General features: G+C 43.8%; 1 protein-coding gene across 3 annotated transcripts in view; it reads right to left on the bottom strand.

The window, feature by feature from the left end:
• klhl20 (kelch-like family member 20) overlaps nt 1-27,588 on the bottom strand; it is a 67,665-nt gene that overhangs the window by 7,371 nt on the left and 32,706 nt on the right. For all 3 annotated transcript variants that reach the window (XM_084326999.1, XM_084327000.1, XM_084327001.1), the window contains 9 exons: nt 20,125-20,382; nt 16,701-16,809; nt 15,110-15,316; nt 12,875-13,033; nt 12,488-12,582; nt 7,787-7,902; nt 6,667-6,850; nt 627-770; nt 223-356 (listed from right to left, as the gene is read on the bottom strand). In XM_084326999.1, the coding sequence (XP_084183125.1) occupies nt 223-356; nt 627-770; nt 6,667-6,850; nt 7,787-7,902; nt 12,488-12,582; nt 12,875-13,033; nt 15,110-15,316; nt 16,701-16,809; nt 20,125-20,382 (1,406 nt within the window). The remainder of the gene's footprint in view (nt 1-222; nt 357-626; nt 771-6,666; nt 6,851-7,786; nt 7,903-12,487; nt 12,583-12,874; nt 13,034-15,109; nt 15,317-16,700; nt 16,810-20,124; nt 20,383-27,588) is intronic.

Genomic DNA, 27,588 nt, shown 5'->3' with positions numbered 1-27,588 from the left:
AGGCCTATGATTGTCTCTGTGGTTGTGGTGTTCAACTGGAGAAAGAGACCGTGGAGGAAGGGATGAATGAATGAATAAATTATGTTGTGGTGGCCAGTTACCAACCGCTCTCTCAGTTAATGACTGAAGGAGACAGAGGGAGAGAGAGATAACGTGAATGAATGACCCCGTCATCGTAATCAATATTCTTAACCCACCTGTCCATCCTAATCAATACTTCACCTGTGTTTAGGGGTGATGTCCCGTCAGAGCCGCCCACTGCATAAAGGAACCCTCCCAGAACGGCCACAGCCACCCCCAGCCTCCTGGTGCTCATGGAGGCTACACGGGTCCACTTGTTCTCCTTCGGGTCGTACCTGGAACACACAACAACATCAGAAGATCAGACTTTTACAATGAGTCGGTTCCAACCTGGCCAGATACAGGCATTCATTTTCAAAGTATCCAGTCACATGTCTTAAATTGCATTTTAGAGTATCGTATTTTATATCAACATAGTATTTTCTGGACCTGCAGGGACAGCAATTCTAGAGTCATTATGAACGAGGACTGGGTAGACTCAATCACAATCATACATCTGTCCATCCCATGTGGACACACACACACACGCAGCGAAGGACAGTCACCTTTCCACAATGTTTAGGCAGGAGACCCCGTCCTGCCCTCCTACAGCATACAGGTAGCCCCCCAGGACGGCCACGCCCACACTGGTGCGGCAGGTGCTGGTTGGAGCCACGTCGCTGCTCCACTGGTTAGTCTTAGGATCATACCTGGTCAAGGGAGAGGAAACGGAGCGGAATATGAGTAAAGAAAAAAAATAAAAAAATAACTACAAGTTCAATTGTATTTGTCCCCAAAGGGCAAATGGTTTTGTAGCATAAAGTGCGACATAAAAACAAACATGAAATCACATTAGTAACAGACTCTGCACTGCATCAATGGACCATCATAACAGCAATAAGAACAATACAATGGTGACTATCTTGTCATCCCCCTACATAAAGTATGACATACATCATCATCCAGCGGCAACAACACAATCAGCAATCAACATAAAACATCATCCTACATACTCAAGCTACCTCCTTCTCCCCGAGTTGAGGAGGGCAATGGCTGTGGGGATGAATGAGTGTTTGTATCTCTTTGTCTCTTTTGTATCACTCTTGTCTGAATCAGCGTTTCCGTTAGCCGGTAATTACCGGTATTTGACCGGCAAAATCTGTTGAAGTCCGACATATTTAATCTCTCCGGTCTTAATGTCCGGTGAAAATAATTCCCTGAGTCTAAGCACAATTTGATTATTTGATTGTATTAAAATAGGCTAAAATTAAATAGCCTATGCGATGAACGAAACAATCATTACATTTGTTTCATCGTTGCTTCTAATAATGACAACGACGTTGTCAGCGAGAGCTTAGTGCTGGGTGTGCGAACTTTTGTGAAGCTGCAGAGCCGGAGCAGCAGCAGCACAATGCAGTACTCCAGCAGTACTCCAATTCAGCCATTTTCAATTCAATGTTGGGTGGGGGGCGCTGCTGTGCGGTCCCCAGAAAAGAGCCAATAACAGCTGAATCTGCTGCTCTGCATCGACATACTCTCGCAAATAAGTCATTGGGAGGTGGAGAGAGAGAGTCGTCGCGCAAACCCACGATAATGTTGCCGTCTCTCAGTTCTTCGCTTGATATAATTAATACAAATGTCCAATATAACGGAATTCGTTAGCTCATAAAAATGTGATTATAACAGACTGTTGTTTATTAATGTCGGGCGACTGCCCACAGACACCTATTTGATTTAAAGTCGGCAGCAGCACGAGTCTCGGGACTTATTTTATTTGGAATATAATGACTTTATACGCAAAAGTAGCCTAGTTTTAAGTACAAATATTATAAATCTACATGCCTTGATGATGTCATTCTTTTGTTTTGTTGTCATTCTTTTGCCTATCAATTGTTTTTTAAGCTCAATAAACTCTGACCGGAATTTCTCTCATTTGACCGGTAGATTGAAATCTACCGGACACTGAGGCCGGCAACAATTTTTTCTAACGGAAACCCTGGTCTGAATACGGAGAGACCAGTCCCAAGTCGATCGGCACTTTCTCGGCCGAGCTATAGTCACTTTTCCGCACCTACTCCCGAACTCCGTATGCGCAGATTGCCCACGGAGTCTCTCTGGATTGTCCAGAGATCTAGGTTTATCAATCTGTGCATGCAGAGTTCGGGAGTAGGTGCGGAAAAGTGACTATAGCTCAGCCAAGAAAGTGCTGATCGACTTGGGATTAGTCTCTCCGTGTTCAGGAGACTCAGGCATATACAAGTCTATTGGATCATGTCTCCAGCACCCCCACAGCCGTAGCTATAACCACTTAATGCCAAGGCTCTCATCCACATTCATTCATTTTCTCCCCCCGCTCTCTCTCCCATGATTTCAGAATACAGAAGTGTTGCAGTGGTCTATAGGGAGACTAACCAAGTCATTATCACTTCCTGTAATGTGTCACGTGAGCTACACAAGGTGCAGCATTGGTGGGCTTACTGCCAACCCCCACCTTAAAAAAAAAGACTAGAGCGGGAATAGGCTTCATTCATCCCAGTGAAGAGATGTAGAGGATTTGACCAAACATTCTTTACCATAGAAATCAAGGCAAATATTGGACTGGCTTTTACTAGTTGAAGGTGTTGTGAACATTTCGACATTAAATTGAATTTCAGACCCGTAAAGCCAGTGCAAACTAGTTGTGTGAGACTCATCCTGCAATCTCACTGTGTTAACAATAGCGCCTGGGAAGAGTCTCGCCCGCTTAGGAGACGGGAGCTGTTCCATTTTCATCCGATTGATGCAGCTTGTAATGAGGCGTCTTCTTTTATGAGAGACCATCTTTGATGTTGGGTCGTCCAAAGACACCTTGCATCAATGTCAAAAGTGGTCCGTTTGAACAAGGTCAGTACTCTGGGGAACTTTCTGAATACGGGCCCAGGAGACGACATTGTTGTCACAGGACCATAGCAGACGGCACATCATGACTCAGTCGTATCCATCACTTTATCTTTTGACCCACAAATTGCTGCGTGGAAAAGAAAGTTAAAAAGGCTCTCATGGGCAAATAGTGAAACAAAGAGGGAACCTCAAAGGTGTGATGTCACGTGAAAACCAGGAGCTGTGCCCCGTCTAGACCCCCCCCCCCTATCCCTGAAGAAGCCGTCCAGGCTAAATGTTGTGTATCCTATCCATGTAGTACCCCCAAGTAGGGGTGGGCGATATGACAATATTAAATAAATATCGGGTACAGTTCATTAACCCTTTCAGTGCCACGGACGACATATCTCGTTTTATTAGCCCCCCCACTGAGTGCCGACGATGACAAATATCGTTTTATTAGCGATCTGAAATCCTTCATCAACCGAGTCTCCCGTTGGTACAACAGCTCCTACAGGAGCTCAGAATGAAAAAAAGCGCCCCCTGTCGTATATCCCTGTGTAACTGCAGGTCAGTCGCTTAGACTGACCTGGGATCTGTAGATATGTAGAGGCGGAGCCAGCTGGTTCCTTGTGCTGGCAAGAAGTCTGATCAACATGGAAGTCATCGCAGGACGGGAATCAGCCTGGAATATATATTCATAGCAGCCAATACTCAATCAATAAGCGTGATCGATATTTGGAATGGCGATCAGGAATTTGAATGATCTTTTTGGAGAACATCTGATCTGAGGTAAGGAATCTATTTGACCAGTCTTGGGATAATCAGAGTTGTATTCGCTGAGATCTCAGCGTTTGCCCTATGTGTGATGTGTCTGTGTGTGCGCGATCGCTGATGAGGAAATAAGAGAATAAATTTTTCAGCTCGCGTCCATACGTACACATATACTATCGATAATCTAGCGTTTATTTGAAAACGATTCATAAATAGGCCGAAAAATGGAATCTTTATATTTTCCTTGAAAACGAGGGCTTTTCAAAATGCTATAAAACGGAAATGAACCGATAAAAAAACAATCCGCTTCGACAATGTTGACTGGAAACAAGTCATTGATAAAGCGACGAGCAGATTAGACACATAGCCATAATTTAAAAGATAGATTAGGCGTTTTTAAGCTAACATTGAAGTGGATGGCGGCATTCAACGGGTAAATCAAGGTTAAGCAACGGCTCTGAAAGTGTTAACGATACACTTTTTAAACGTATCGTGGATATCGTGATGTTTCTCACAATCCCTCAGTTTCTAAGCCGCCGCGGCTGAGATGAGACTTACTTTGGCGCAGCACTTTACTCTCTCGTATCTCCCTCACAGAAAAAAAATGCACACACACTCGCCCCAATTTACACGCACTCACACCCAGAGACGGAGAGGTGGTGCCACAGGTTTGTTTGGAGGAAACGGAATGGAATATGGAGGCGCAGAGGCGGATGAACTGGTATTAGCCTTGCGTTCTAACCATTAGCATTGCGGCTAGCGTAAATGAGCTAATAAGGCACTGGATTCATAGCTTGATAGCTAGCAACGAAATCCTCTATTGTCCGTGTGTGTCGCGCTGAAGATTACGCCAAGGCGCCCCAGCTACACTAAGGGGGGGGGGGGGGGGGTACCGTCTTTATATATATATCTATGGGTGGTACTACTGAGTCGTGTAGGTACCATGCAGCCTGTGGAAAAGCGGCATAAGAGAATACTTCATAATGTTTCATGCAATTAAAAAGTAAATATATGATGGTGATGTACACACACCTTTACAGTGTTTTGTTTACCAGTAGGATGTTATAACATTGCAGATAATAAAAATTATTATTTTCTCACAGTAGTGTGTGTGTGTGTATTTTTGGCTAAAGTGGATAGAAAACACAGTACTGTGCAAAAGTCTTAGGCACCCAAGAGTTTTTATATAAATTGTATTAGATGTTAATAAATTTGTTTCTGTATTGTGTGTCTGTAGACTACTCTTTTAGAAACATTTAATTCAATTATTTTTTAAAGCATCTTCATGGTTTAATGCAGACATATGTTGCAGGGGCTGTTTTAATCGTGACCAGTGGTGCAGTCGTAATATGGGAACTGCCGGCCGGGTACTTGGCGCACGGCGCGACGAGTCCAGTGACAATTGTGAAAGCATTTTTGTGTGCGCGCGTGCACATCCGTGCGCGATTGCGCGCACTTCTGCTCAGCGAACTACTAGGACGGCGTGGTACCCCGTCCACCCACCACTGCATCCCTGGGCGTGACTGTGTGCTTCAACGGGTTAAATCAAGCATTTTTAAGTGCTTTAGAGCAGCAGTTCTCAACAGGGGTGCCTATTTGGATAAGTTTGGCCATTTCTAAAAATCTGAAAATCATTATTTAATAAAACACAGAAAAGGATCACCAAGTTACTCTGGATAAAAAAAAACTTTACAGACAACATTGAGACAAAGCTTCCTGACACATCTCCATCCAAACTCTTGGAAGAACTCAATGAAATGTCATCTGATACCACCTGGAGAGCTAGTTTCAGAGTGTGGTGCTGAGTACCAAGTATCTCATGATGCAGCAGTTAAGGTGTTGATACCATTCAGCACCACATATCTGTGTGAAGCTGGCTTTTCATCCATGACAGCTCTGAAAATAAAATATAGGGCCAAGTTGAGCCTTGAGGATGACATGCGTGTTTGCCTTGTCAAAGATCTCCCCGCGTATTGACCGTATTATTAGCCAGCAGCAGCAGACCTCGCATTGAGCTAGACATTTCCACTGAGTGAACGAGTGCTTATTTTCTGTATTTATTTATATTTTTTGAGAAATGGTAACTTGGTGATCCTTTTCTGTATTTAAAAAAAAAAACATGATTTTCTGTTTTTGAGAAATGGTCAAACTTATCCAAATATGCTATTTTTATGGAGAACAGTGCAGCTGCAACAGATAGCACTTTAGTGATAATTTTCTATAATTCTATTTAAAGAAATATGCTATTTGATTTACTACTACAAGCAGTGTAATGTCAACAGTACTAAGCCATTTAGACCTGAAACACCTGTTAATAATGCATTATATAGCCTGCATATACACACAAATGTGTTTCCCAGTTTCTTAAATAAACATTATTTTGAAAGCAAGCACTTTTGTCAACATTGTAGCAAAAAAGACAGGACCGGAAAAGTCTTTATCGTATGTAGGGGTGCCCTGGAATATTTTATTGAACACAGGGGTGCCTTGGCAGCAGAAAGGTTGAGAACCCCTGCTTTAGAGGAAATGTCAAAATATTGTGATGTATATCGTGTATCGTGACATAGCCAAAAAATATCATGATATCATTTAGAGGCCATATCGCCCAGCCCTACCCCCAAGCCATTTGTGTGCCTTCTGTTATGTTTAGGACTAAGCCTGTAAAGTGCCCTAATAATCCTCTACTTTTTAAATAAAGTGCCCTAATAAACCTTCTAGTTATTATTGCATTCACTGGCATCTCACTTTCCCCCTTTGTTGACCCACAAATTGATCTCTCCTCCAACCACAACTGTTGCTTCCCTCAGACAAACAAAGGTTGACCAAAAGTTGTGATTAGAGGATCAAGAAAAAGGGGGCAGGGTTTAATATAGGTCAATTGCTAAAAGCCTTCACTGTACATGTCCCCCCCTTGACAACCCTCATTCCGCTTTTCTAGAAAGGTTGGTTTAAGAACAGCTAGAGTAAGCAGACCTCTCTACGGAGTTAAGGTAGGAGGACCCGTCGTGACCTCCCACTGCGTACAGAAGGTCGTCCAGGACGCTGACCCCGACGCCACAGCGCCGCTTACTCATGGATGCAACCATCCGCCACTCGTTGGTCTGTGGGTCATAGCGCTCCACACTGGAGATGGCGTCTCCACTGCACCAGCCACCAACTGGAGGGAGAGAGAGAGAGAGAGAAAACGGAGAGAAAGCAAAATGATAAGAGGGAATAGGGTAGACGTTTTTTAATCTTCCCAAGCTGGAGGAAGGTGTCCCTTTAGTACCAGTCATCAGCTAGAACTGAGAGGGAGGGACACGGGAGATTGACAGGTGGATAATAAGATTCATTGACAAGAAAGACAGGTTATGCTTTAGAATAAATATTTGAACAGGTTATGGTTTAGAATAGATGTTTTCTTTCAAAATCGCTCAAATGGCAATTTTTTGGAACCGAATGAATTGACCTTCAGTTGATATAAAACGTGGAGTTTATGAAGCCAGATATTAGCCAGAGTGGATAGAAAGGACAGTAAAAGTTTTGATGTGTGGACTTTGATGTTGTTTAACAAAACAATCCCATTTTCCCACGACATAAAAACATTATATTGCCATCATCCGTCAAGTGTGCCAGCCAAAACCCCCTTTTCCCCAGAATGGTGACATTTGAAGTCAGAGTTCTGCAGCTAATCCTGTAGTCAGAATGTGATACGGATCTACGGCAGTCATCTTAAATTGTACCAGCCAAAATCACGCTAAATGACAAATAAATCGATACAAAAATAAATGAAATCAATTGAAAATGAGTCTTGATTCTTCAAAAGATTTCATTGGTGGCAGTTAAATGTTCCAAAGCATCTAGTCTGATTGAAATATAAAAGATGAAGTGCCAATATTGTAAAAAAAAATGCTCTAAAAAGACACCATTAGAAGTGCATGCTTTCAGAGTGCATTCAGGGACAAAGATTTAAATGTTCAATTGTACCTTTAGAAAAAAAATATTTTAGAGGCACTAATTGATCAAATAATTGTTGGATGAATTAATTACTTAAATAATCATTAGTAGCAGCTGTACTTGACATTTGAAATGGGAGTCTGAATGTGATACAGACCTGCAAACAGCACCTCTCCACAGCGGATGGGCTTCCTGGGTCGCGTTCTGGGGCCCTGCATCAGGGGCCGCTCCTGAGGGAGCAACAGGTAGTTCTTTGCCTCATCCACCAGGTCTCTGTTAAGCAATCAAAGCAGATCAAATCCTAAATTAAATCTTTTTCTGAACTGTGCTGATATCGAACAGGTCAGAGAGGCAAAACTGCTGGGTGTTGTAATAGATGAAACACTTTCTTGATCGAAACACATTAACAATATGGTAAATGGCTGCTTTTTTATATAACGCTTTTATCCAAAGCGCTTTACAATTTGTTCCTCACATTTTACCCATTCACTCACACATTCACTCACCGATGGCGGAGGCAACCATGCAAGGTGCCAACCTGCTCATCAGGAGAAATGAGGGGTTAAGTGTCTTGCTCAAGGACACATTGACACGCTGACCGGGAGGAGAGGGAATCGAACCGGGAACCTCCCGATTGCCAGACGACTGCTCTACCTCACGAGCCACTGTCGCCTCAGGTGGCCCCAATATGGTGGCTAAGATGAGCTGTGGTACTTCAATGATCAGAAGGTGTAGAAATCTGTTGACTAATGGTACAGCAAAGCTTGTACTACAATCTTTGGTCTTATCCCGCCTGGACTACTGTCCTACTATAACTATATGGTCTAACGCCTCTAAGCTTGACCTGAACAAACTCGCTCAGAACAGGGTGGCACGCCTCGCTCTGTGCTGCTCTGTAAGGAGTAGTGTTGGAGGGATGCATGCCGCGCTGACCTGGATGACAGTGGAAGTTCGTGGAACAGAGGATGGCATGTAGCCTGGTAACTTTTTTGTTTAATATCTGGAATACTGGGAAACCAGAGGGTTTGCACTCATAATTGTACCCAACTAATATGAGACATGGATACCACAAGGCAAGCATTAGATTCATGCTTTACTTTACCTCTACCAAAAACAAATGCTCTGAAAAATACGGTAATGTTAGAGCAGTTGCTTATTGGAATAGTATACAGAGAAATATAACTATGGTAAGGAACCAATTTATGTTTAAAAAGAAAGTTAAAAATTGCGCTCAGGAATAACGAGATACATTTTAGTCATTGACTTATTATGGAAATTAGTATGGAAATATAAAGGTGATTGGTGACTTGAGACAAGTTACCGTATGCTATATTATGAGTTAAAATCATATACACTATTTTATCTGTTTTGTTCTTATGGACTGATTATGGAATGTATTCTATAGTTGGAGAATTGTGATATCTGACTTATGAATATTGAGTGAGCTTTGATTTACTTGTTTTGTTTGTTGTGATGTTTTCTTGTGAGTACTTCAATGTTTGTGGTTTTATATTTTTATTTGACATACTATATATATATATTTTTTTTTTTTTTGTATTTTAAATGTTTAGACCCCAGGAAGAGTAGTCTGACCTTGGTGTAGACTAATGGGGATCGACAAAAAAAAATTAAATACAAAAATAATCAAAGCAAACAAGACTGATTTAATCTAGGTGTAACTGAATAATAGTCTATTTCCATTAGTCCGCTCCAGTTAGTCCTTAGGTTTATCTGCAAGATCCCCGTTTATCAATCAAAACCGACTGATTTAATCCATCTAATCTGTAGCTGAGAAATAATAAGCAACTTCCTTGTCTATTCCCATTATTAGTTCATTCTTAGTTTCATCAACCAGGTTCCCATTGATCAATCAGTACAGACCGATTGATGCAATCTATCCATCTATACCTGAATAGGTATATAAAACCTCCTTTTTTATCATCTTCACTGAGGGTTAAAGTTAGAGATAACATATACAACTGGTGACTGCTTACTGCTTAGCATGCCTGATGTGTAGGCCAGCTTTGTTATGGTAACGTCACGCCCACTTCTCAACTATCAAATCCTTCCTGAAATCAGGTCCTGCCTGTCTATCGTGTTTCACTCAAAGATATGTCACTTTAAGAAAGCTTGATGGCTTTAAAAATGCCATTTAATTGTGACCTTCAAGGTCAGGGTGTGCTGTTCCATAGTAATATGGGCCTTTGAAGCCCTTTGAGACATAAATAAACTTGACCTAATTTCAATAATAATCAACAGTCATGTCTATTGTCATTATCAGTTAGTTCTTTGTTTATTCTACTTGGTCCCCGTTTATCTATCAACGCAGAGAGATTTAATCAATCAATCCACCTATACCTGAATAACACATTTTCCATATCAGTTTAATCTACCAGGTCCCCGTTTAGCAATCAACTCCATTGTGTGTGGTTTAACTCTAGGTTTCTCTCATATTGTCATTACCAGCAGTTCTTACAACCACCAGATCTCCATAGCACATCATTTCAGTTTGATAAAGCCTGAACATGCAGTGACCACCCCACATAATAATCAACTGCCCCATCGTTCTCTCTCTAGATGCCCACTTTCCTTCACACACACACACACACACACACACACACACACACACACACACACACACACACACACACACACACACACACACACACACACACACACACACACACACACACACACACACACACACACACACACACACACACACACACACACACACACACACACACACACACACACACACACACACACACACACACACACACACACGGCCGCCTGGGAGAAATGCGAGGCCTTGTGCGAGATTTAAACGTGTCTGTGTGTTAGAAAGAGAGAGAGCATGTGTGTTTGTGTGTTAGAGAGAGAGAGCATGTCTGTGTGTGTGTGTTAGAGAGCATGTATGAGAGAGATAAGCAAAGATGAGCCCCTAAAGGATATTCAACTTTTAATGGAAGAACAAAACAGAAGGAAAAGATAACTTCACAAAGGCAACATGAATATACATAGATCCAAAAGGACAAAGATCAACACTTAAATTCAAAGAGAAGAGGGTCTATACCAGAGAAAACAAAGTAGCAAGGAGCCAATGGCCGACATCAGCTAAATAGGCTAACTGCAAATAGAGTAGCCAGGTACTGACACCAGGCCACACACAGCTTTGGCCAACGCTACCCAAGCTACACAAACGACCAAGACAATTCACACACAGCACATGTCGTATCTCCAAATGTTGTGAAGTAACATATGTTTGCCTGGAAAAAAACATAGTTATTAACAAAACATTCGGGAGGGGAAGGAAGGAAGAGTGGGGTAATGTCCAATGGACATCTTACCTGCACCAAGGAACGCAGGGCGAAAGGCCGCAACACAGGTCTCCACGTTGACGAAAGGCCTCTCGCTGGCGGGACAAAAAGAAGCTATGGCCGGAGCCTTGTCATGGTGCAGGCCCGACTACATCTTCTGTCAAAGATGATGTCGTAGTCAGAGTGCCAGGGCCTGCTATTCTCACGGCTAATGTCAATGGTCGGCAATGGTCGTAGCACAAGCTAACAGCTAACTCTAGGCTAACTGATAGCATCAAGCTAACGTTCCCAGCCGAGCGAAAACGAGCAGCTAACGTCGTAGCTAAACAGCTAACTGGCTAACAGTTAGCTCAACCCGGCTATCGCTAACCACTAGCTGACGCAGAAGCAAGCTATGCGGCTACCACTGAAAAACTGTACAACGTGAGAAAAGCAATACAGGCCAACACTTCAGACAGCCGCTGTGTTTTCCTCTTCTCATCCGAAGAGGGAAGGGAAAAAGAAGGCAATACACGTCCCACTACAGAGTGGTGTTTACCATAGCGGTGCCGGCAACAAGTCCCTCTCGGACTATAGCCGACTTGAGCATGGAGATATTCTCATAATGAAACACCAAGCTCACCTTGAAGTCTCAAATAAAGACTTCAAATCAAATCAAATCAAAACCTCCCTCGCACCAGGTGCTGACAGCAGGCCACACACCGTTAGCTACTACAACAGCTAGCCGGCCCGTTTGGCTCCCGAGAGAGAGAGAGAGAGATATATCCACGGCGGGAATAGAATAGAGTGCATTAAAAACTCACCAAACGTCCAAGAGGATGGAGACCGCGTGGAGTTGACGAAGTTCATCTGCCGAATGACCGTCCTCTTCATCTTGGCATAACAATGCTGCACGCGCTCTCTCTAGGTTAGCTAACGCTAGTTAGCCTTTAGCTAAGCTAGCTACTAGCCGACATCATCATGGCTATCCCGACTGAACCACACGTTAGCACTCAATATTATAACGTAGCTAAAGCGAACTAGCTGTCCCTGCCTTTAGCCGGGATGGATAGCCTGACTGAACTGTCTAACATGCAACAACTTTCATCTTCAGTCCATCTGCCGAATGACCGTCCTCTTCGTTTTGGCTGGCATAACTAAGCATAACCTCCAAAGCTGCACGCGCGGAATAGTCAAACGCAGCTGATGCACGCCGGCATACACATGATGTAACCCCTCCCTTCTTGAAACCAATCTGCAGAGCCCCAGAGCTCCAATAGAGGATAGTGCAGAGCCGCAGAGCCAGGAACATTCTACAAACGTGTCTAATGTGAAATATATAAGCATATAAGCAAAACTAGATTTTAGGTCTGTGATGAAAAAGGGCCTCGCGGGAAGGGGGGCGTCGCAAAAAAAAAAAAAATATATATATATATATTTTTTTTTTTAATTGTGCGAGGCCCCCCTTCCCGCGAGGCCCTGTGCGACAGCACTGCTCGCACACCCCCTGAGGCGGCCCTGCACACACACACACACACACACACACACACAGGACCCACCTGCACTCTTCATCACTCTTGATGAGCGGGTCTGATCCCACTGTCCCCACTAGGAACTTTGGGCTGAGCAGAGGGAGACGGACATGCTGCAGGACCTAAGACACATACAACTCGGGTCACATTCTGATGGTTGCACTCTAATGCATACAGTAGCTTTGCATTAAGCAAGCTAATGTTTGCATTGCCAGCGGGTTGTAATTACTTGTATTTCAGTATGTTTATATACAAAGCAAAATGACGATGACACGCGTCTCCAGTCCATGACGGGTGTGTCCAAGTTGTTTACATTTCATGAAATGAAGAATATACCTTCCTTGTGTATTGTCCATTATCATTATTGAAGCAGAAATAGTAGTTAGTAGTGATAAGAGTTCGGATTAATCTAACCTGTGGTAGTTGAGGTCTTCGCTCCTGGATGCTGTACTTGACCCAAGCCATGACAGCGTTGAAAACCTGCTCCTCACTGCGTACGTTGAGCTCATCGCTGGAGATGATGTCTATCAACTGGTTGGCCGGCAACAGCATGAACTCCTCGCTCTCCATCACCTAGGAGACAGCAATTAGGGAGTGATGGAGTGAGTGAATGAGGGGGTTCAGTGGGGAGGGATGGAGCCAGTCAATCAGACATTCAGTCAAGCAGTCTCTGTGTATCTAAAAACAAGTAGTAGCTAAGTATTACATTCCATTCAAAACCACAAGGGAACTGTCAGAAGAGTCCATAATGTATGAGTAAAGAGGGTCCAGAAAGACATCAGGACTAGCAAAGTAACTAATGAGGCCTTATTTTTGTTTGTATCCACTTTTTCTCCCATTTTCAATTTTTCTCCCATCCCAATTTCGTATCATCCAATTCAACCCTCCCCTGTCTCGAACGCTGTTTCCTGCCTCCCACAAGCCGGCTGCAATGTGGACTAAGTCATACATAGCACGAGTCCCCTCCGATACTCGAGGTAACAGCAGTCGCATCTTTTCACCTGCGCGGCACAATCTTTCAGCGGCAGGGGTCTGCGCTTTGGAGGGGCGCCGCCCCCACCGCTTCCTGATTCTACTGCGCAGGCGCACCAACCGACCTGTAGGAGTCGCTGTCCACAACGCCCGATCCCCACCCATCAGTTTCCCACCCCCTAATACTGCCAATGTGTATTAGTACGGACGACCAGCTAAACTGAAAGCAATGTGGAGCGCTGGGCTCGAACAGGCGAACCCAGCGTCTCCAGTATCCGTGGTGAGCGCCTTGCCCACTCACCACGTAGCCGCACCCCTAATGAGGCCTTATTGAAGGCAAACCACTATACCAAGTAAGACATGTCATGCCAACCAACATTCCACAGTTCATATACAAATACAAGGAGCTCATCGGCCACAGTCATCATTTAATAATAATGCGTTATTTGATTACAAATTGTCTGTTTGCCGAGCAAGATGTCTGAGATTGAATACTATGAATAGGCCTCCAGTAAAGCTGCCCAGAAAAAGAAAGGAAAAGGAGAAATCAAAAACCAGTGTAAAACAGGTACACAAACCTTCTAAAACACTCTCTCTCTCTCTCATCAACTGAACGAATAAATCCATTACAAGAAAATTGTATAGATAAAAAAAATTACTGGATCGATGCTTTGAAACATTTCATTGGTGGCAGTTAAATGTTCCAAAGCGTTTAGTCTGATGGAAATGCAAAAAGAAGAAGATTGTTCAATCAGATTGCTTCAGCTCCATTTCAGAATACAAAAATAAAACACAAGAGAACTTAAATGTAAATGTTCGTCAGTTTTTTTTTCTTAATGAAAATATATTGTCTACATGCACAGACTAAAATCGATAGAATAATCGCTGGGCTGGATGAATCGATTACTTAATAAAAAGAATAGTTTGTTGCAGCTCTGAGACAAGTACAATAATGAGAGTTCAACCGGAGGTTCAGCGTTGCCATTCTACAGACGTATGCTGGGTCTCATGTCTCCGATGTGTGTATTTGACTTCAGCAAAAAAAAAAAGATAATATATATTTTTTAATTAACGTAATGTCAGATTAAGGAAACACTGTTTTCACTTTCATCCTATGGTCAAGGAATTATATCCAGAGGGTAATGTTTTCTCCCAGGATGAAATATTGTATTGTTTGCACTGCGTCAACTGAAATCTAACCAAAGGCGGGTTCTGCTAGCTTCACCATTTAGTGAAGGCCCGCGTCTCTGCATCGGGCAACAATATTTGATTTAAACCATGATGCTGTGGTCATACATCAAATTAGGCTACAAAGCTTTACAGCATACAGCAACAAAATCATCATCATAATACAACATTCATACGTCTTGAGGCGTGGAATAAAGTAAATAACATAAGGGGAAAAAGAGAGGATATGTGGAAAGCCTTTCAGCTAGAACGTGTGTGACAATGACTCACTGCATGAATAAATAAAAACACACACAACTGGATTTTTGCTTTCACGTGCCTGCAGGAACAAGGATGGGATCAGGGCAACATACAGTATAAAAGATTGAAATAATATGAAAACAGGAAAGCAGAAAATCCGCATCAGTAAAGAATAAGTGATTTGTGGATTCTGGACAAATCTGCGGGAGACAGACCGGACTGCGGACATAACGCCTCCTCTCGTCTCACCTCCTGGAAGTTGTGCTGGGTGAACTTGTCGGCGATCCGGAGCAGCTCTCTGCAGGAGTGCGTGTCGGCGAAGGCCCTGATGCCCAGGCAGTTGGAGGGGTCCAGCTGCCTCTTGAGAAACTCACAGCAGGCCTCCTGGATCTCGGCTAGCTGCAGCAGACAGGCCGCGGGGAGCAGGGTTTGAACGTTGCCCTCTTCCACAGTCACCTGCTGGTACAGAGGCCCATTCATTACATCACGGATGCTTAGTTTTTCATCTTATTTGGGAACCAAATTAAGAAAATCTATTCCCTCCCTTGGGCGCAGACACGCGGACAAATACTGCTACTCTACCCACCCGGGGACCTGTAATTTTAAGAAACTTCGTCCAGCGTTGGGTTACTTAGAATAAGAGCAAATGGTCTAACTTGTGCATCACCATCATCCCAGGAACACATAACATTCTATCCATTCCTTATGTAAACTGAACTGCATCAAGTTACTTTAACTCGTTGACTGCCAAAAACAAGTATATTTGTTTTTGGCACCCATGCGTTGAACGCCAAAAACGAGTATATTTGTTTTATGTTTTTATTTTATTATGATACTAGACAGTCCCCCGGACCTTCTGTATGGATTTTGTAACACTGTGATGACGATCAAATCCCAGTGGCAGTCTAGCCTACCTTTTGAGTAATTTTTTTAGCTAGGGTGGCGGCGCTTGATCAAGCACCGGCTTTTTGTCTCGCCAGGAACGGAAAATCAACTACATGCATACTCATGTTCAGTCTATTCGCCCAGTATATTCTTGCTGACCCTTTGTACACAAGACAAGAACTACTGGACATTGGTTCACATGTCGGATTACTGGATATTTCAATCTTTTTCGATGGACCAAACGACATCGTCAGACCTCCGGGCACACTGGGTCTGTTTGCATCGCCTCCCCGGACAAGGAGGCCTCAAAGCGGTGGAGGGATCGAAAGCGACTGAGGCTAGCTCTGGCTCCTCATAGCGCCGCTCTTCCCAGCCTCCTTCTTGCTAATTCGCTGCCGCACAAAATGGACGAGGTACGTTTATAGATTACAAATACATGGGGGGGGGGGGTCTTGTCCAACTCCAAATCTCACCACCGGGCCAAGCCAGGCGTATGATTCACAAAAGATGTGATATCTCTCTCCATAGAATTTTTTTGGGAAATGGCCACTCTTTAGCCTGGGATTGCGCAGGAACGGATGTATGTAGAAACAAGCAGTTTCTTCCCCATTGGATTATAAATATTGCCTTTCAAATGAGCAATAGTATGTCTCCATAGCTATAATATAGAATATACGATGGGTCTACAAACATCGTTAAAACGGTCTGAAACGCTGGCGCCAGGGATTAGAGATTGGAAAACAGCGTGGCAGTCAAAGAGTTAATGACCACACAACCAAGGGCGCTGAAACAGCGTGGTGGGCAAGCTCAGTTCAGCAGCATCAGTCAACATCAACATTATCACATTAGACGCAATTGTCCTTTTAATCAAAATGCTGCCCTGAAAGTTGTGGGTTAAGTCACCCAAATGATCCATGGCTTTCTTGTCTCTGATCGTCACAATCCGTTACGTTACCTGTGAGGTGTAAGCGAAGTCAATGAGCAGCTCCATGGCCCTCTCATCTATGTCTCTGATGACGACCTCAGTCTGCCTGCTTTCTGCCAGCTCTCCGGTAAACATTGCTCTGAAGGAAGGACAGAGAAGGCTAGGTTAAGAGTTACAAGGCTGGGTCACAATGTAAATGTAGACGAGAACAACTCATGGACTGAGAGGGGACCGGTGTTCCACCAGGCCAGTATCCCCACCCCATCCAAAAAGAGTCTTGGTCACAAACAGGGAACAAACTTAACTTTTTGACTTACCAGCCATTTGGCTGGTAGACTTTTAAAACGACCAGCCGGGCAGATTTTAATTTTATTGCGCTTTTGTTTTTAAATTGTCTGTTTATACTATGTTTTTAACACTTTCTATGCCACTCACGAGTTTTCTCGGAATTATTAATATCTCGTTGAAAGCCACTCACAAGATTTTTTTTTTTAGCAATCTGAAATCATATTGCATCACGCGAGCCTACCCTAGTATACCCGAGCGCCGCCGGCGATCAGATGTGGAAAAAAGCACCCCCTATCGTCTCCCAGATGACATAAGGGATTTTGGAATGGGGAAAAAAATCCTGTACTCCACATTTTCCAGTCCACTGATGCAGCCGGGGTTATCACAGTTCATTCTGGAGCCTCTGAGACACGCGGAATCATGTACTGCACTGTACACACGTTGGATCCATACACTTATCGATTTTTTCGAATGGTGATCAGGAATTGGAATATACCAGTTGGATACCATCTGATGTCAGGTAAGGAATCTATGTTATCAGTGTTAGGATAATCAGACTTATTTTGATGAAGATATAAGCTGTTTTGTGAAATGGGCTCTTTCGGTTTCACTGTAAAAGTCCAAGAGGAAATGAACACGGCGATTATCCGTGCGCGGCTCGAATGTGCTTGCGTGCACATATAATATTGATCATCTAGCGTTTATTTGAAAACGATTCATAAATAGGCCGACAAATATCAACGTTCTGGAATATTCCAGTAAAAGACGATTATCATAGAATGGTCCAGAATGGACCGTTTTTTTTTACCTCAAAACGGGTGCTTTTCAAAATGCTCTCAAACGGAAATGAAGCGATAAAAAACCAATCTGCCTCGACAGCACTGACTGGAAAAGGATTCTTTGATAAGCGACGGGCAGATTAGACACATAGCCATAATTTAAAACATAGATTAGGCGATATTAAGCGTAACATTGGCGCCGATGGTGGCATTGAAGCGCTAACTCTGGCGCCACCTCGTGGCACTGAAAGTGTTAATTAACTATGTTCTATTTTTATTCTGTATTTTATTTTATTTGTTTTACTAATAACTATTTTATTTCTATTTTTTTTAACTGTTTTAACCATGTAGTGTAGCACTTTGGGATCCCAGTGAACAAAAAGTGCATTACAAATCCAATCTATTATTATTATTATAATGTGTAGCTGCCGCCCTGGTGGACATCTGTGCTCTACTGAGTGCACCTTTCTAGTCTAGAGAGAGAGCGCTGATTCTCCATAGCTGAGCAGGGTTGCATTTTGTCAACACAAGTTGGAACCCTGGAGGAAGCGATATAAGGAAACGAATTGCCAATAAATGTGAAGTTATCTTTGAACCTGTTGCAGGGAATATGCCTCCACATATTTGGTCAAATCAAATGCGAAATAGTAAAATATCAGAGCACAATCAAAAACGCGATTGCAGGGTTTTCTTGTAGGCTAAAGAACGGGTGATGTAAGACCTCATGTCACACACACACACACACACACACACACACACACACACACACACACACACACACACACACACACACACACACACACACACACACACACACACACACACACACACACACACACACACACACACACACACACACACACACACACACACACACACACACACACACACACACACACACACACACACACACACACACACACACACACACACACACACACACACACACACACACACACACACACACACACACACACACTTTCAACTCACCACCGCTGCATCATATTGACGCCGAGCAGTGCAAGCACAGACAACCCATTACCTGCCGGCCGAGGTAGATGCATGCAGTGTATTTTGTTAGCCGCCAGGTGGCGGGCAGACCTTAAATTCTAATCGCCAGACAATAAATCTACAAGCCAATGGCGCTGGGCGACTAACTATTTTGTACCCTGGTCACGAACACATTGTTTTTGACATTATAGTCTTGACAAGAATTATTTATAGACCTTGAACGATATTCTGTTAGTATTTTGAGTGTACTTTGACTGCACATTTTCCCTGCTCCATGTGAGGGACTTTATATTACACAACATAGTAAGCCACCATTAGGCTTTGGCACCAACATTAGGATGTTGCATCAACATTTTATTTTCATCCAAAATGTGGGACTCGTTTTCTCTTCCGTTCCTATCTGAAGTAGGGGCTAGTACAGGCAGAGAGAATGACTGGTTCCTATCTGAAGTAGGGGCTAGTACAGGCAGAGATAATGACTGGTTGCTATCTGAAGTAGGGGCTACAGGCAGAGATAATGACTGGTTCCTATCTGAAGTAGGGGTTAGTACAGGCAGAGAGAATGACTGGTTCCTATCTGAAGTAGGGGTTAGTACAGGCAGAGAGAATGACTTGTTCCTATCTGAAGTAGGGGTTAGTACAGGCAGAGATAATGACTGGTTCCTATCTGAAGTAGGGGTTAGTACAGGCAGAGAGAATGACTGGTTCCTATCTGAAGTAGGGGTTAGTACAGGCAGAGAGAATGACTTGTTCCTATCTGAAGTAGGGGTTAGTACAGGCAGAGAGAATGACTGGTTCCTACCTGAAGTAGGGGCTAGTACAGGCAGGCAGAGATAATGACTGGTTCCTATCTGAAGTAGGGGCTAGTACAGGCAGAGAGAATGACTGGTTCCTACCTGAAGTAGGGGCTACAGGCGGAGAGAATGACTGGTTCCTATCTGAAGTAGGGGCTAGTACAGGCAGAGAGAATGACTGGTTCCTACCTGAAGTAGGGGCTACAGGCAGAGAGAATGACTGGTTCCTATCTGAAGTAGGGGCTAGTACAGGCAGAGAGAATGACTGGTTCCTATCTGAAGTAGGGGCTAGTACAGGCAGAGAGAATGACTGGTTCCTACCTGAAGTAGGGGCTAGTACAGGCAGAGAGAATGACTGGTTCCTACCTGAAGTAGGGGCTACAGGCAGAGAGAATGACTGGTTCCTACCTGAAGTAGGGGCTACAGGCAGAGAGAATGACTGGTTCCTATCTGAAGTAGGGGCTAGTACAGGCAGAGAGAATGACTGGTTCCTATCTGAAGTAGGGGCTAGTACAGGCAGAGAGAATGACTGGTTGCTACCTGAAGTAGGGGCTACAGGCGGAGAGAATGACTGGTTCCTACCTGAAGTAGGGGCTACAGGCGGAGAGAATGACTCGGTGGGCATAGATCTTCTTGGCACCCACAACCAGCACCACATCGCAGAGCTCCCGGTGTTTCCGGAGCAGGTTGATCACCTCCAGGGTCTGCCGCGGGTGCTTGTCAGAGACATAGGGCATGCGCGCGGGCTGGGGGACCCCTTCGGGCAACTTGTTGGGGTCCCCCAGGGTACAGCGGCTGGTGATGTCCATTCCTGTGGTGTCTTGGCGTGCACTGGTGGCCCTGGGGAGTGAGGATCATTGATTTATGAAAAACGGAATATATATATATATATATATATGGGCATTAGTGGTAGCAATGCCATATCATATACACAGGGGCATTGGTAGCAATGCCATATCATATACACAGGGACATTGGTGGTAGCAATGCCATTTCAGTATTATATAGGGGGATTAGTGGTAGCAATGCCATATCATATACACAGGGGCATTGGTAGCAATGCCATATCATATACACAGGGACATTGGTGGTAGCAATGCCATTTCAGTATTATATAGGGGGATTAGTGGTAGCTATGCCATATCAGTATTAGGGGTGGGGGGAAAAATCGATACGTAGTAGTATCGCGATACTTTGCGTGGCGATACTGTATCGATACAGGGACGCCAAGTATCGATATTTAAAAAAAAATGTATAAGGAAGTTGCATTGTTCATTTCAATACCTGTAATAGTACAGTAGTAGTCGCACACGTGTGCATCCAGTTAAGTTGGAATATGACTAATACATAATACAAACAGTTCAGTTTAGGTACATGCAACACAGATTACAGTGTTTACATCGGTCTGCTTGAGAAAATACCATGTTCTGCAATAAAAATGATTGAAGTGAGATGAACAGACTGAACTTTATTTTATTAGATAAAACATGTTGACAGTTTTACTTTGCAGTTGAAAAAAGGTAATAAAAAAAGTGATAAAAAAAAGATTTAAATCTTTTTTCCGCAATACTCAGCGTATCGCGATATATTTAGTATCACGATACTATCGTATCATGACGCAAGTATCGCGATATTATCGTATTGTGAGGTCTCTGGCGATTCCCACCCCTAATCAGTATTGTATACAGGTGCATTAGTGGTAGTTATGACACATCAGTATTGTATACAGGTGCATTAGTGGTAGCTATGCCATATCAGTATTGTGTACAGGTGCATTAGTGGTAGCTATGCCACATCAGTAGGGCTGACCTTAGATTTATTTTTTTGGAATTCGAAGCTTCGGGGCCGAGATTCGATTTTAATTCGAAGCAGAGTGCAGAGTCCGACCTCATCTTAAAATAACAAACAGCACTCATCTTAAATAACAAACAGCATTGCTTGTTGTAGTTAACAAAGAGAGGCAGTTGATTTTGCAAAAAAAGAATATATATATATATATCATTTTTTTTATAATCGAATTTTATTTTCATATTCGAATCCCATGCCCATCGAACGGAGCTTCGAAGCATTTAAGACAGCCCTACATATCAGTATTGTGTACAGGTGAATTAGTGGTAGCTATGCCAATTCAGTATTGTACAGGTGCATTAGTGGCAGCTATGCCATAGCATAGCAGTATTGTATACAGGTGCATTAGTGGCAGCTATGCCATATCAGTATTATATACAGGTATTATATACACATGGGTGTTTTAAGTGTTTCCCCTGCTGCAATCACCCTGAGCATCGGGTCCCCCCAGGGCTGTGTCCTCAGCCCCCTGCTGTATGCTGTACACGCACACATGACTGTGTGGCCAGGTTCAGCTCCAACTCCATAGTGAAGTTTGCGGACGACAGGGTGGTGATGGGCCTGATCTCTAACGATGACAAGAAGGCCTAACGGGAGGAGGTTGATGTCCAGCCTACTCCTGAACATTGGTAAGACCAAAGAGCTGATCTTAGATTTTAGGAGAATACAGCAGGGGACACACACATCCAGGGAACAAACTTAACTTTTTGACTTACCATAGATTTTAAAAACTACCAGCCGGGCAGATTTTTTACCAGCCAAAAATCCAATTAGTATTTATATTGTAACGTTTGGCCACTTTAAATCATTGAACAGAGAGAGAGAGAGAGAGAGAGAGAGAGAGAGAGAGAGAGAGAGAGGTAGATAGATAGATAGATAGAGAAGGCAGGCCTCTCATTTACATTTAAAGGTTCATTGTTTGTAAACATTAGAACGGACACGTGACACACACACACACACACACACACACACACACACACACACAGTTTCAACTCACCACTCCCGCATCATATTGACGCCGAGCACAGCCGACCCATGCAGTGGATTTTGTTAGCCGCCAGGTGGCGGGCAGACCTTAATATCTAGCCGCCAAACATTAAATCTACAAGCCAATGACTGGGAACATCACTGCCTGGTTTGGCAACTGCACTGCCCAGGACAGGAAGGCCCTACAGAGAGTGGTGCGCTCAGCAGAGCATACTAAAGGTATTGCACTACCACCCCTGCAGGACTTCTACAACAGGAGGTGCAAATCCAGAGCCTGCAGAATAATGAAGGACCCTCATCACCCCAACAATAGACTGTTCAAGCTGCTCCAGCTGTCAGGCAAGCGTCTCTGCATACATGCAGCAAGAACAGAGAGACTCAGACTCAGCTTCTTCCCCCAGGCCATTAGAACACTGATCTCTCTCACACGCACACAAACACACACACACAAAAAGGTCACTTTAAAAAACACAACTGTGTATTTGTATATTATCGTATAATATAGTACTCATTAACTTTATTTATTAAGCTTAGCATTGTATTTTATAGTGATGCACCGATCTGAAAATTGTGGCCGATACCGATAACCGATATTAATATTGCTGTTCTGGCCGATACTACCAATGTCGATATCTCTGTATAGAAAACACTTTATGATAATGAAATAAAGAGCTATTTTCCAAAACGCATTTTTTTTTCTTTTTTACTTATTTTCAGAAATGACTGATATTTTTAAACTATCTAACTCATTCCGGGCCAACCACGAGTATAGTCGGGTTAACTCGCCATCGCTTCCGTGCCAATCACGAATATAGTCGGGTTTTAATCGTTATTTCTTTTATTAGCGATATCCATTCATTTTCATCCATCCAACCTGATGTTATCGTTGGGAATGGGTCTGAGCTCGCAAAAGGGCAAATACCGCCACCTATCGTCTCCCGGATAGTATTGCACATCATTGGATTGGATTGGCTGGGACTGTGCATCAATAAAATAAGTCTGGTCCAGGTTTTACTTCTCGGGCATGTAGCTGGATACCATTGCATTGAGTCCCCCCACTGGGAGCATCGCGGATCATTGTTTTGGACTATAACGTTGGATCAATGGACGCAATCGATATTTGGAATGGCGATCTGGAATTGGATTAATCTTTTTGCATGACATCATATGTGAGGCGCCTCCCTCAAACTGAACAGTGACATCTCCTTAGCAAATGACCTCAATACCTTCTATGCGAGGTTTGATGCTGGTAATAACAACACCAGCTCACAAGCCACGGCAATGGGGGGGGGGGGGGGGGGGGTCGGCTGCTGATGGAGGCGCAGTGTTCAGGGTAACAGAGCATGAGGTGAGGCGGACCTTTAAAAAAGTGAATATCAGGAAGGCAGCAGGTCCGGACGGCATCCCCGGCCGCGTCCTAAAAGTCTGTGCCGACCAACTGGCCCCAGTATTCACTGACATATTTAACCTGTCCTTAGAACAGGCTGTCATCCCCACCTGCCTGAAGAAGTCCACTATTATCCCTGTACCCAAGAAATCCAAGCCTGCTTGCCTCAACGACTACCGCCCTGTAGCTCTCACCTCCATAGCCATGAAGTGCTTTGAGAAGCTAGTAAAGGGCTACATCTGCTCCTCCCTCCCCATCAACATGGACCCCCTGCAATTTGCATACCGCCCCAACAGGTCCACGGAGGACGCCATAGCCCATGTGCTGCACACAGCAGCATCACACCTGGACAAGAGGCAGGGGAACTATGTGAGAATGCTATTCATCGACTACAGCTCGGCATTCAATACCATAGTCCCCTCCATACTCATAGCCAAGCTCAGGGACCTGGGCTTGAACTATGACCTCTGCCAGTGGGTCTTGGACTTCCTGACTGGCAGACCCCAGGTGGTGAGAGCAGGCAACTGCACCTCCTCATCCATCACCCTCAACATAGGGGCCCCCCAGGGCTGTGTTCTGAGTCCCCTCCTCTACTCCCTGTACACACACGACTGTGTGGCTCAGCGGAGTAGCAATACAATCATCAAATTAGCTGACGACACAGTGGTGGTGGGCCTGATCTCTGCCAACGACGAGAGGGCCTACCTGGAAGAGGTCAAGGTCCTGGCAGGATGGTGCCAGGAAAACAGCCTCTCCCTGAACGTCAGCAAAACAAAGGAGATGATTGTGGACTTCAGGAGGTCGGGGGTCAAGGACTACAGCCCCCTCAGCATCGACGGGGCACCGGTTGAGAGAGTCAACAGTAGGGGTGGACGGTATGGTCTAAAATTTATATCACGGTATAATTTGAAGCATAGACGGTAACGGTATATATCACGGTATCATCGTTTTTGATACAATTTTTTTTTTTTTTTTATATATATATATTTTTTTTTTATATAAAATATATATATTATATAATTAGACTTGTACTTGTATTATCTGCGAGACATCGCCACCACACAACAAGCTCCACTGTCTGTGTGTACATTAGTAGCCTCCAGCTACGGCCAGGATTATCCGTAGCTGCAGCTGGACCTATACTCGAGTAGCCTCGAGCTACGGCCAGGATTCACCGGCGCTGCAGCTGGGCCCTAGTATTGGTATAACGTTAAATCACATTCACAAGCCCTCAGCTCGAATACGCATCGAATCAGTGTTATAAGACATTGATATCAGGAGCTATCTGTAGCTACTGCTAGCCGGATATATAACGTTAATACAACGCCTCAGTGAATTATTTAGTTCAATGGGACATTTCGTTTTGAACGGTGAACTAATTTGCGTTAACGTGAGCTAACGGCTAACGGAGCTATCATACACGTCTACTCTCTACTAGACTTGATGGAGCGTTTGTTGATGTCAGGAGCTATCGGTAGCTGGCCGACTAGATACCGTTCGGTTAGACAATGCCTCATCATGTATTAAACTAAAAGTGAATAGTTGACTGGGTCATTTTGTAACGGTAGCTAAGCTAACGTTAGCTCAGGGAGACGTCCCGTCCCACTAGACTACTAGTACATGTGTTTACATGCGTGCGGGAGGGGCTGGCACGCCCACTGCGCGAAGCCTCCTAAATAACTTTTTCCAGTTCGCACATATCTATTATCTATGACTAATTCTATCTATTTTTAGGGGCAAATGCGAGTGAAATAGTCGCGCTGTGGTTACATGACGTCATTGCTATTTTAGAGCTGCACTACCGGTTACACGGTATAGGCAAAATCCATACCGTAGAGCAAATTCATACCGTTTATACCGTATACCGTTTATACCGTCCACCCCTAGTCAACAGCTTTAAGTACCTCGGAGCCTACATATCCGAGGACTTGACATGGACCACACACATTGACAGTGTTGTGAAGAAGGCACGACAACGCCTCTACTTCCTCAGGCGCCTAAGGAAGTTCCAAGTCAGTCAGAAGATCCTTAAGAACTTCTACTCATGTACAATAGAGAGCATCTTGACCGGCAACATCACCTCCTGGTTTGGGAATAGCACTGCACAAGACCGAAGCAGACTACAAAGAGTGACACGTTCAGCCGAACGCACAATTGGAGGGGGGCTCCCCACCCTCCAGAACATTTACAACAAGCGTTGCAAGGGCAAGGCTAAGAGAATCATTAAAGACTCCAGTCACCCGAACAACTGCCTCTTTGAACTGCTGCGGTCAGGCAAGCGATACCGGAGTCTCAAGGCGAGCACAGAAAGACTCAGAAGAAGCTTCTATCCCCAGGCCATCAGGCTGCTAAACGAACAATGAATGAACACTACACAACAACAACCACCAAACGCACATAGCACACACATCCACACGCACACACTCACTTTAAACAAACACACTGTAGCACCCACTCCACACACTTTATAGCACACACCCACTTTAAACAAACACACTGTAGCACCCACTCCCCACACTTTATATTTACTGATGAAGGATTGCACTACAACTCGTACACCTTACTGTAAATTGTACCTAAATTGTACCTCATCCCATTTCTGCTTTGCACTAGATAGTACTGTACATTAGTACACTGCATAGTATTGTATATTATATGGTAACTCAGAACATTGTACATATGTCTATACCGAACACTGTGACCTCATTTTCTTCTTCTAAATTACATGCTATACTATGTTATTTGATACTATCTTGTCTAGCACAGTCTCTGGAGCGTAACAGTAAGAAGCATTTTGTATGAAAGTATTCTGTACTTCTGTATGACAACTATTAAAGAAACTTGAAACTTGAACTTGAGGTAAGGCCTTTATGTTACAAATCTTGGGGTAATCAGATGTTCCTATCACCGCCATCGGAGTGTGTGCGTGTGTGAGGTTCGCACCGACCAAAGTACTTGGAAGCGATTTTTCAGACCCCGCTTCTCTTCGTACATGGACACATATACTATCGATAATATAGCGTTAATTTGAAAACGATTCATAAATCAGCCAAAAAGAATTTTCTCTGGAATTACTAGAAATCAATTTTTTTTATCTACTTTTTCTCCCCATTTTCTATTTTTCTCCCATCCCAATTTCATATTATCCAATTCTACCCTCCCCTGTCTCGAACGTTGTTAGACCATGCCTCCCACTGGTCGGCTGCAATGTGGACGAAGCCTTGCATCACGTGTCCCCTCCGGTACACGAGGAGGCAGCTGTTGCATCTTTTCTTTTTTTTTGTTTTAGCGTTTATCGCTTTTCTGGTCAAGCATGACAGACAGAAACAGGTTGAAATGGGATGTAGAGCAGGGGAAGACATTCTGAGAAATGACGGCGGGTCCGGGAATCGAACTCGTGTCCCCCAGATCCGTGACGAGCACGGTTTTCCCCGACGCAGAAATAGCGCCGAGATATGCGGTGAGCTACGGGAGCTCCCACTGTTGCATCTTTTCACCTGCACAGCGCGATCCCTCAGTGGCGAGGAGTAACGTGTGGGAGGCTCATGCTAAGGCTGGGCGATATGGAAAAAAATCATATCGCGATAACGATATGATAATGTTATCATATTTCTCGATATCGATAATTATCGAATTGTTATAAGTATTAATTTTTTTTTTTTTTTTTTTTTTTTTTTAACAACAGATGTATGTTTATTTTGCAGCAATTCTTTGTCATTGCCACCATCTTTAGTGTTACATCCCCTCACACTCCAGTTCTCAGGCTGCAGCTGGTTTAAAAGCTAAAGTAAACCGGCTTCTCTGCTGGCTGTGGCTCCAGGGGA

This window comes from Notolepis coatsorum (genome assembly GCF_963971535.1).
Source record: "Notolepis coatsorum genome assembly, chromosome: 13".
Taxonomy (NCBI): Eukaryota; Metazoa; Chordata; class Actinopteri; order Aulopiformes; family Paralepididae; genus Notolepis; species Notolepis coatsorum.
The sequence above is the reverse complement of the archived record's forward strand: the minus strand, read 5'-3'. Positions and strand labels throughout refer to the sequence as shown.